At 40.3% G+C, this 12,168-nt stretch overlaps 1 protein-coding gene across 4 annotated transcripts in view; it reads left to right on the forward strand.

Annotated features, from left to right (window-relative positions):
* ATP11A (ATPase phospholipid transporting 11A) overlaps window positions 1–12,168 on the forward strand; it is a 216,570-nt gene that overhangs the window by 96,520 nt on the left and 107,882 nt on the right. For all 4 annotated transcript variants that reach the window (XM_074963852.1, XM_074963858.1, XM_074963867.1 and 1 more), the window contains exon 2: window positions 4,797–4,919. In XM_074963852.1, coding sequence (XP_074819953.1) covers window positions 4,797–4,919 — 123 coding nt within the window. The remainder of the gene's footprint in view (window positions 1–4,796; window positions 4,920–12,168) is intronic.

The raw sequence follows: 12,168 nt of genomic DNA on the forward strand, positions 1-12,168 counted from the left end.
CCAATACTTGAAAAAGTGGAGGTTACTTACCTGTAACTGGAAGTTTTTTCAAAAAGAAAAGGAGTACTTATGGCACCTTAGAGACTAACAAATTTATTTGAACATAAGCTTTCGTGAGCTACAGCTCACTTCATCGGATGCATTCAGTGGAAAAACTGTGGAAGTTTTTTGAGATGTATGATCCCTGTCTGTATTCCACTACTTGTGCTCTGTCCTCTTTGCTTTGGATCCTATTGGATTCACTGTAAGGAGAGGCATTGACCCGCACTGCCTCTTGTGTCCTTGGTTTGGAGCACAAGGTGGGCAACTGCTATGTGTGAGCCAATGGACGCTGCTCGTTCCGAATCTCCAGAGTCAGGTGCATGGGGTGCATGCATATACCCATGTGTGGAATACACATACAGACTGCACATCTTGAAGAACTTCTAGTTACAGGTATGTAATCACCTTTTAGATTACTTTTGGCTCTGTTCCAAACTGGTATTCTTTTTATTTGAGATTTCTGGAAATGTCTTTCTTTGTTTCCATTGATTTTTCCAGTTTATAGCCCAAAACCCTGTTCCTTAAAATTATCTAAGATTCTGAATCTTTCAAGATCAGTTACGTTTTCAAAATCTGCTGTTGCAAGCTAACAGAGTTGTCAGTACCTTAATTAAAGTTGCCTTTGGACTGGAAGAGCTAAAATTACATGTGAAGAATAAGCTGATTTGTTATACCCCTGGATTTTATCAAATTGCTTTTATTTCTCTCTGTTATTAATATGAAGATGTCTTTGTAACTTAATTCTCAGAAAGCATTGTTTTTTAGCTCACAGACGTTAACTTATCTCTCTTCACTCCCAGCCCCCACCACCTGTTGAATATTTATACCTTATCTGGTCAATCTCTAAATGGATCTAGCTAAAAATTAGCAGAGTAACATACAAGTGATTCAGAAGTTTGTCATAGTTTGGAATTAAACCTAGAACAAAATGCTTAGTGTATTTTGTGTGACTTCCTAAACTCTCAGATTTTATGAAGATCATACTAGATCATCAGCCTTCTTTTATGTGAAGTACAGACAATTTAATGGATTTTTCACCAGTCTTTGGTTTCTGTATTGCTGACAGTGCTAAAGAGCGCAGAACATAAGTAATGCTGCTTCATTTATGTGCCAATGAAACTAGGTTTCAGTACATTGAGCTTTTGTACTAGTAATGGAAACACATAATGCTTTAGGTTTATTTATGGTTTCTTGGACATATTTGTAATGGGCTTAAGCAACAGAATATAAAACATTGAATACACTTCACTGCACTGGCCACAGTGCAGAGTTCCTTTTTTCTATTATCCTGGTGTCACTCTGCAAATGATGTCTAATATCTGGTACCTGGACATCAAAAGAATTCCTTGTTCAAAGTGTTCTCTTTGTAGGACAATATTACTGTTAATAAAAACATGGTGTTTTGATCTCTGCAAGTAGCATACATTAGAGCTTCACTGTGGCATTTTCCTCCATATACCTTTTCCTGATTAGTAGAGATGAGTGCCCTTGTGGGATAACTGTATTGCAGTGTTATTGAATAATGCATGATGCTTCCTTTTTTATTACAGTATTACTTCACTGAACAATGCAGTTGCACATGTTGTGCAAAATATTCCATGTATATGTTGTGAAATGTCTTTTTGTTTGGAGTAGACCAGTGATGTACATTAATTCATCACTTCTACAAACTGATGGGAAAAATCAAATTAATTCTGCTGTGGCAAGTGGTTAAACCTGTATGTAAAAAGTTAGTTGACTTGTTTTTAATCCATTCTCTATGGTGAATTTATTTTAAGAACAAAAATAAATCTGATGGACTGAGTAAATGAGCCTGTCTTAATTTATATCCCTATGTACAATTAATTGTATTGTGCCTCTATGTAGACGGACAAATGTTGGTCATAATACTTGACTGGCAGCCTGATAGAAAAATACTAGCTTTCAAATCAACAAAGTACTGTGGGGGAACTTCAGCTCTTTAAAGGACTTTAAATAAATAATATTCAATATTATATGAGCTCCTATTGGTAATCCAGTTAATGGGGGAGGGTTGTGCACTTGTAATTGGCTCATGGCAAAGACCAGTTTATATTGCAAAATGAAGGAATTGGTTACCTCACCTACTCATGTTCTCTCCAAATCCCTTTATGTGGACTCATAAACACAAGGAATATGTTTGTCAATCTTGCTCAGTGTAGAAGGAAGAAGCTAAATAGTCAAGTCTTGATGTTCAAGGATTTATGCATTGAATTCCCATTAGCTCTAATGGAAGCTTCCTACTTGCATCCCCTGTGTATCTTAAAAATTGTACTACAATACAAAGAATTGTTCCCATTTTTTAAAGTCCTCCTTAGTGTAAAAACAAATGCCAGTGTACTGTATAACTTAATAGACTATCCAGGCCTGTACTGTATTCTCTGTTTTCAGCAGTATTATTTGACACAAATACCTATAAACCTTTCAAGTGTTTTGTGCATCCTCAGGTACTGAAAAGGTGATATGTATGGCAATTTAGGTATAAAATATACATTTTTTTGAACCTATTTGTTTCTGTTGCCATAGAAGGTCAGTATAATATAGAAATGTTTTCAGTACAATTTCCTTTTCCCTCAAAATTCTTTGACTTGCCACAAAATCCTGGGTACCTGGGTGGGGGAAGTGGTATGAACTATAGCTATTCTAGGGTAAGTTGAATATTTGGAATGGCAACAAGCTTTTTAAATTGTGGCAATTCACATTAAAGACATGGGGAGTTGACTTGTTGGAGAATTAAACTTGTTGGAGATTAAACGTTCTTCTCTTTCCCTTATTCCACTTTTCAAAAGGGATGCGCTAAATGTTTTTTAGATCTACACATTTGGGGCCTGATTCTAAAAGATGCTGAGCACCTACAATATCCATTTGAAGTCAGTAGGAGTTGCAGGTACACAGTACTTCTCAGGATCATGGTCTTCCTCTGTCTTGAGGCAGTCTTCATTTCTACAGTCTTTGCATCTGTAAATACATTGTCAGAGTAGTTATTTTTAAGGTGTGCCTCTCAATGTACTGAGTAGGATAGAAATAGAAGAATAGGATGGCGAAAATGCCAAGAAACACTTTATCTTCTTATCCTTTTATCTTATTTAGTTTTGTATACCAAACTCACTATTTGGGCATCTGAGTGCCATCTCTTCATATTTCTGTATGATTTCAAGAATGAATACTAATGTAACTTTTTTGTTGACTGTTTTCAGTACAGACATATTGAAACGCATAGATTAATTATATAAAGGTACAGTTAAAACTTAATGGTTCATAGATTTAATTTTCATAGTCTTAAACTTTTCACACTTTTTCCCCAAAAGAAGCTTCAAATCTACACATTTGCAATTAGACATTTACTGATTTTTCTACACACAACTACTTCAGGTTTTTCTTTTTCCTTTTTTCTTTTTTGTAATACTGCATTAACAAACAGTTGAACTGAAAGTTTTTTTCTTAATATAAACGTAGTATTTAAGTCATTAACTTGCTGTAGTAGTGAACCAGTGTGGGCAAGTCTAAGTGTAGGCAATCTAAGGGCAAGTCTCTTTTGCTTAAATGTGAGAATGAAATTCTATTTTCAGAATTCTGGGGTTATTGAGGAGGAAAGCTAATGTTCTAAGATGCTAAACACAAGTGTGTATAAAATACAACATTTCAATATAAGGTAATGTTTGTGTTTAAAGCAGATTGAAACGTTCTCTAAATAAATAATTAAATGTAAACTTAATCCTGTGGCATTTACAATACAGTGAAACTCCTATCTAAAGATACCAAGTACTACACCCTGTGCAAATACCGAAGAGTTGGTGCACTAGGATAAAGTTTAGATATATGTGGGAACTACTAAAGCTTTTTTTTTTTTCTTAAGAAGCAAGTACTTTCTATTCTAAACTCTCTGAACCAACCCCTCAAATCATAATCCCAAGGGAAAGGGATCTGTGTCCTCAGATAGTAGTACTTACAAACTGTGAATACATAAATGCTAATTTGAACCAATTATATAGAAGCTTTGTGATGTGGTGTGTGTGGGGACTAAATGTGGGCCCCACTCATACTCCTCTTTTTTTCATGATCATAGGCTTTGAACCCAGATAGTATATTCAGAGATGAAAAGCTAATGCATTGCCCTGGTGTACAGCATATCTCCAGTGTCTGGATTATGAAAAGTATTCTGGGTATTTCTGGATATGCTACTGTGGCTTGGTGCCTGTGGGATTCACCATTACTAGTATTTCAGACAACACAGGGTGGGTTCTGTGTAGAAAGTAAAGCACTTTTCAGTTACATTTGCTTTAGTGTTGGGTAAAAATGGAGCTATAGCTGGCTATTCATCCAATCTAGATTGTTCTTGTCATATGACTGAAATGTTAATATTATCAGTAATTTTCTCAGAGTAGTGAGATAAGCACTGGCCATGTGGAAACTTTATAAAACTCGATTTAATGGCAAAATTGTAAATCGTCTCTTCTTTTTCTTCAAAGGCTAGCATTTCAAGGATATTACCTTATTGCTATAGGGGGAAAATGTTACTGAAGACAATTAAAGGCAGAATTTTGATAGCTTGCTCCTATTTGTCATTTAGGGTTCTTGGGAAGACTATAGGCAGAAATTTAGGGACGGTACATTGATGACTGTGTGAAAATGGCATCTGTGTTGAAAAATGACAGGACTAGCGGATTCAATCTGACTATTTTTATACAGAAATACTGGGTGAACTGAGGATAACTCTTTCTTTTTTCCTTTTGCAGTGTGCTGGGGAAGAGAATTGGGTGGACAATCGGACTATTTATGTTGGGCATCGTGAACCTCCTTCGGGCACCGAAGCATACATTCCACAGAGGTATCCAGATAACAGGATAGTCTCATCAAAGGTAGAAGTATTTCCTTTCATTCACTGTTAGAAACCACATCATTTTCTGCTTTATTCTGTTCATTTTTTATTTCCACAAAAATCTTTTTTTGCTTCTTAATTCATCATCATCTTGACTGTGACAGCTTCTGGAAAAGGTAAAATGAAAAGTGCTACAAGTTTCCTTCACCAAATTGCCTCTGGCTTGAAGGGGAATAAAATGACTCATTCTGTGTTAATATCAGTGATGTACATTAAGCCAGTAATGTGACTCCACATGATTAATCAAAAATGTGGGCTTTTTTATTTTTTTTTTTAAAAAAAGGCAAATATTAGTGTGGAGACAAGTTGGGAAAAATGGAGGAATAAATCTTCCTTCTCTTACTTTCTATTCCCCTGCTCTATATCCAAGAATAGTGTTAGCTTTCTTAACTACAGCATTGGACTGGGAGCTTGTGCTTAGTTGGTTATATGCTATGATCATGGGCAGCGGATGAATCCCTGCTTTGCAGAGGCTAGCCCGCTGCCCCCCGCTTCTGACCAGGGCCCTGATGCCTGCACGCCGGAGCCCCCGAATTCCGCCCCCCCCCAACAGGAGAAGCCCTGAGGGGCATCCCCATGACTGGAGGAGCCCCGGCCTACCCGCCCCAGCCACACCAGGCTGAGCCACCGATTCCCCTGAGCTGCTCGATCCACCGCCCCCCCCATCCAGCTGCGGGGCTGGCCCCCCCACCCCTGAAGGCTGTCCCCTGGCCAAGCAACTGGCCCCCAGTGCTGGGCTGAGCTGCTGGCCCCCCGAGTGCCAGGCCCACCCCAATGCCGGGCCAGCCCCCCCGAGTGCCTGAACCCCCCAGGCCGAGCCTCTTTACTCCCCAGCCCACTGCTGACTTTCTGCATCCCTCCTCATTCCCCTGTCCCTGAGGAGGAGGGATGCTGCGAGCAGCAGGGCCCTTCAGAGTGGGGGTGGAGTTGAGGAGACATGGCAGGCAGGCAGGAGCAGCAGCAGGCAATGGGGGCCTTGGGGAAAGAGTGGGGCCCAGGTGGCGGGTGGGCAGCAGCACCAGGGAAGGCTAAGCCTTCCTTGGCCTATTATACCCACCGCCTATGGCTATGATCCCCATAAGTCCCTTTCAGAGTTGATACATTCTAGGGTATTGTACCCCATCCTGCACAGGCGGCGGGTGGAGTTGCCCTTCAGGGAGGCTAGCCCCCAGGTCCGCCCCTTCCGCCTGCACCCATTTACATTTCCTCCCCACACACCTGGAGGAGCTCCGGGAGCCCCCTCCCCTTGGCTGGAGAAGCCCCGGGCCAGCCGGAGGCCCGAGCGCACACCCCCCCAAACATAGGCCGGAGGAGACCTGGGCCAGCTGAAGTCCTGAGGCGCCCCGCCTAGAGGAGCCCGAGGCCAGCCATGCCTCCGCAGACCTTAAGCCACCCTGGGGAAAAGTGTCTCGTCTGAAAAAGCGTTTGCTATGCCCTATGCAGGTTCTGGGGCAGCTGAGGAGACAGTATTTGCTCCTCAGCTTCCTGGATTCATCAGTAATTTCTCTGAAGTCTTGGGAGATTACTGATAAACCTGGGAAGCTAAATAGTACATACCGCCTCCTCAGCTGCCCTGGAACCTGCATGAGGCATAATAAAGCAAAAACTTCCTCGCCAAACCCTGCACCCGTGGGTTCAGCAACAGAGGCATCACCAGGCAAGGCTCAGCCATCCTGCAAGCATGATCTACATTAGATGATCCTAAATTAATGACCATGCATTTGGCAATATTAAAATGGTTATTGTTCAAATGAGCCCAGCTTACCAAGCAATCCAGATCATGCTATAAAACTGTTTTGTTCTTATCACTCTTTATCACTCCACCATTTTTTGTCATCTAATCAGTAATTTTTCTACCTCATTGATAAAAATATGCAAATTGTATTGGGCCAAGAAGAGCTCTATGCAGGATCACACTAGAAACCCGTCCCCCTCCCGGAATGAATGATCACTTATTTTGAAATGTAGTCACCAGTTTCAAATCCTCATAGTATGTTGCTTTGTTAATTTGTAGAGTGCTTATTTTATTATCAAAATAATATGCATACAATACTAAGTCAAATGCCTCACAAAAGTCTAAAAATATGTCAACGCAGTTGTCATTGTTAGCCAAATTTGTAATCTTATGATAAAACATGACTAAGGGAGTAGGATGGGGATAAAGGTGCAAAGGGAAGGGGGGCAGGAGCCAGGGGATGTGAGGGTGGATAGGAGCAAAGAATCAGGGAGGCAGGAACTGGAGAGTGGGCAGGTTGTAGAGAGGAGAGAGAGAGGCAGGACTTTGGGGAGAGGTGGGTTAGAAGCAAGGACATGTTGGGTGGTCAGAGCAGAAGGGTTTTGTAACTAAAGACCATATCCTAATGCATATGTACAGTGAGACCAAACTAAGGTTATATGTGCAGTTCCGGCATTTCTGAACATTAGAGTGTCTGACTTCACAACTTTAACAACCTTATCATTCTTCGTAACATTTATTGGGGTGTAATAAATTACATGTACTCTACACTTACGTAGTGTACAATTAACATCTCTGGGGTGGAATGCTGAAATTGTAGTATACAGCAACTTCATTTCCTGTGCTAAGTAAATATGTTCTCATAGTGACACTATGAAGGGAATTGAGCACCAGCAAAATGTGCTATTGTGTCTTCAGTGACCACTGGTGCTCACAACTTCTGTTTTGTGTCTCAGCTGAAAGATGTTACCTCAAGTAGAATCACTGTACCACAAAAGAGGTACCCCCACTGCCACCATTTCTTGTCGTATCTGGGCTTTCCCTGAAGGATAACCATCCAAATATTGACACAGCTGCTGATCTCACGAGATGTAGCCAGAGCTAGTAACACTGTAGTTTGAGAATCCTCCAAATATCCTTGTTCTGCAAATGAGTCCTCAATTGCATCCCACAGAAAAACTAAATTATAGTTTTTTGAAGATACTAGTTATTTATGAGTCATCTCAGACCTTCAGAATCACAGTGAATATCTGTCTTTTCTTGTAGCTAAAGAGGTCTCTCTGTTCTCAGTAAATAATTTTAAGATGTCACTGACAGATATTACAATTACATGGAGTATCTTTGGGGATCATATAGTATTAAATCTATGAATAGCTTATGTATGATTGTGTTCTACATGGGGGTGGGGGAGTTACCACAGCACCTTCAGGAACTAAAAATAGTGGAAGGTGATTAAGGTAAATCACTGAAAATGAAAAACTCTAGGGAGGTACCACCCCCTGGAGTGGCTTGCATATACTATTCATATTGGGTTTTCCAGAGACTAGGGGACAAAGAAAGGGCTTTTGGCTTAAAAGGATGAGCTTGAACTGACCCAATGTGTTCCTTCTGATCCAGTAAACAGACAGGTCCAAGGGGGGAGACCCTTGTGGAAGGTGTGGAATGACTTTGGCCTACAAGGGCCCCATATGGTTGGTGGGTGACCTCTAGTGAGCTTTTAGCATATGTACAGGAACTTTTATTTTTTAAGTTTTTCTCTGTAATGCTTTTATTTTAAGAATAAATGTACTTGCTTATAAAGTACCATGAGGTAACTTGTGATTTCTGGCGATACATTATTTATAGACTTTGGAGAGAAAGAAAAGCACAGACTCTGACCTTTAGGCAGACTGGCTTGCTAAGGCTATCACAGGGTAAGGCAGGGAGCTGTACGGCCTTAAAACCCTGAGTCAGAAGGAAGTGGGACAAGGGTCCCTGCCCGGAGACAGATGTGGCTGGAGACCTGACTGGGAACTCCTGGAGTGGACCATGGAGAGGGGATACAGGTGCAGTTACCTATCACTGTTTCAGGGTACGTCTACACAGCAGCTAGACGCTCAAGACTGGCCTGTGCCAGCTGACACGGGCTCGCAGGCCTTGTGCTGTGGGGCTGTGTCATTGCTTTGTAGATTTCCTTACTGTCATTGTCACTTGTTGCCAGTGTTCAAAAGTGTGCATCTAAAAGAGCAGCTAGTGATGAATGCATGTGTAGTTCATTCTGTATTAGGAGCGCACTTAATGAGCCTACGCTAAAAGCCAGCACTACATGTGGTCAGTAGGTGTTTTCAGACCTACATAACTTAGTCAAATAAAATGAATTTTCTTCTGAAACAAGGCCATGTTCTGATCCGCAGTGAGGACTCTTTCTGGGACAATTGCAGCTTTTGAAAACCAGACTTTTCAAGTGGACGCCTATTCAAATCTCACTTAAAGATTTAAAAAAGGGCTGTGAAGTGCAGAGGTTATGAAGGTCATTCAGGAGGAGGGAACACAGGACTCCTTGACTCCAGCTTTGTGTGCATTTCCTATTATGAAGAGGACGACTTCTTCTGTGAATAAAGCAGGAGGCCAGGGAAGGTTTTCAGTAATGTTTGGACAGCTGTCCATGTTGGTTTGGAGTCATTCTTGGAACTAACCAGTTTTGTGGGAAGCTAAGCTAGCTACAAGTTAAGTTATAATGGAAACTGTTTTATCAACCACGAGTGTGCCCTCCAGAAGGCTAGACAGTCTCTGTTCTTTGTTACTTGCTTTTTAAAATGTGGCTAAGATATTTGCACATTCATACATTTTTATTTGTCTCCTGCAAAGCACTTTACACAATTGCCTAGGCATTATTATCTCAGTTTTATTTGTAACATAGCTAAGTTTAGAGGTCTCAAGCAAATTGCTTCAGACACTTTAGTTGGGGGCAAAGACGTAAGTCTAACACATTAAAGATCAGAGTTCAGTTCTGCCACAAACTTCGTATATGGCAAGTCTATGTCTGATTTCTAGAAAAATGGGAGCAGTGAATGTTGTCCCTCTTTGATTGTTAGTGTGAGGACTTTCTAAGAAGGTTTGTGAAGCACAAAGACATAAAAATATTGGAGGAAGAGGTGGGATTAAATCTCTAAGCCCTGTCTGTGCACGTTTCTTTTGGCTGTGGGCAGCATTTTGGTGTGTCTTCCACAACATTTGAAAAATGCATCCTGGCTAGTTGGCATAAATTTAAAAATGAGCAGCTCAGTGGGTACTTAATTAAACGGTGCATGCATATTTACTAGATTGGCAGTGCACCCTTCTATAGGTGGGCTTAAAAATTTTGGCAAAAAATCTCTACTGCACATGTTCAGTATATGATTTTGACTTGTCCAAGTGGTGAGCATTTGAAATACATCTTCCAGAATAAAGATGTGAACTGCATTTGACAAGTTCCATGTCTGAAAAGTGTAATTTTATAAATTTAGAAGTTCTGAAAACACAAAAACTTTCTCATTATGGATAAAGTATATTGAATATAAACTGTATAATTGCAGCTGGCATTTGAGCTCCCTTGCTGAAGGCAGACACCTTGTTTAAAAAAAAAAGTCATTTGCTATTTTGGCAACATGAGAACCTTACATAAGAAGTTGTAAACATTTTCTTTAAATTTTGTTTGTGTCATAAAAATCCATGTGCTGGGAATATTGCTGTTAATACATAGGAATCCAAATATTGTTTAAATATCTTGGTCTTTTCTGATGTATAGTTATACTTATTTTAGATGTTGGTACCTAGCATTTGTTTGGCTTGTTGTAAGAAAAAAATTATTTGAAAATCTTAACAAATAAAAAGAGATTGAATCCATCATGGTGGTGGCTAGAATTCAGGATGTGGCTGGAGGTTTACCATTGGAGGGTTAGATAGAGAGAACACAGGGTTGAGGGTGGCACGACAGCCTGGAGGCTCTTAGGAGCATGGGTGAATGGGTATATATTTGGTTATAGGAGGCAGCAGGAAGAATCCAGTAAGACTGGGGGAGGGAGAATCTGATTTGTGTGAAGTGGGAGAAATTTGGAAAAAATGAGGATGTGGTGGTAGCTGCTTGGCCAAATGGGCTGTGGGAAATTGAGGAGGCAGCTGTCATCAAAAGGATTCTGTTACTCTTGGGGGGATTATGTGACAAAAAATTAAAAATCATGCACCAAAAAATTAAAAATTCTGCAAAATTCTGAAAATTTTATTTGTCAAAATAATCATACCAGTTTCAATTATTTTGATAAGTTATTTAAACTACAGTACAGAAAAAAGTCACAATAACTATTCAGGATTTCCTTAACACATGAAAGTTAAGTTACAAATATTTGGTAACTAATACCCTGCATTCCAGTTATAATCCTGGATTTTCATTCAAATTACATTACAGAACACCAAACAGGGAACAAAAACATTAAAATGTCATTTTAAATTGCTCAGACTTTCACACATGAAAGTCGTACAGTTTTGCTAATCATTGTCCTGGACCTAGCTGGGTACTTTGGAAAGTGCTTGGTTCTGATCGTCCTGACATTTTATTGACTGCTTGGTAAATGTTTTATTTGCCCTCAAAAGTCTTTTTTTTTTTTTTTTTAAATGGGTAAGTAAAAATCTAACTCATTGTGCCACTTTGGCACAGGAAAAAAGTGAAAAAGTGAATAGATCTTCCTAGCTGATTCCCTTATTGCCATTTATAAGGTTTTACATCACTTTGGCAATGTAGGGACCTTAAAAATTGTGTAGGTTTTGCTCCTGGGGGAATTGACTGAGAATGGGAACAGTTAACTAACAATAGAATAATTAACAATGTTACTATGCAGACAGGTTACTATGCAGAAAAGGAGGACATGTGGCACCTTAGAGACTAACAAATTTATTTGAGCATAAGCTTTCGTGAGCTACAGCTCACTTTATCGGATGCATTCAGTGGAAAATACAGGTTGCTATGCAGACAGGTTGCTACATTTCTGTCTCCGAGAATGAGATCAATTAACCTTTTTTTTTTTTTTTTTTTTTTTTTTACAAAAGCTATTTTCTTTAACTTAAAAACAAACAATTTTCCGTAACATGATGCTAATATTTAATTACATGTTTTTTCAGTTCTCAAGAAGTTACATTTTACTAGGCAGGCAGGCTGCTACACTTCTGCCTCGGGACAAAGCCTTCCTCCTGCATAACAAAAAGATCTACCCTCCTCCACGCCCCTCAAGCTGCAGTATCAAGAGAGACTGACAGAGTCTCTCTCACTTGTTGGCCAGCCCCGCCCCCTGACAGTGATCAACGTCTCCCCAGCAGGCAGGCACGCTGAGTCCCCCATCCCCCACAGTGATTTGTGTCTCTGAAGCTGCTCCAGGCAAACTGGAACAGACGCGCTGCCTGGGCTGCCGGGGAAGAGACGAGTGTCTCTCCCCCCCGTCCCCCGCCCACAGTTTTAGTTTGCGTTTTTCTGCACGGGGGGCAC

This window comes from Natator depressus, chromosome 1 (assembly GCF_965152275.1).
Source record: "Natator depressus isolate rNatDep1 chromosome 1, rNatDep2.hap1, whole genome shotgun sequence".
NCBI classification, from domain to species: Eukaryota; Metazoa; Chordata; order Testudines; family Cheloniidae; genus Natator; species Natator depressus.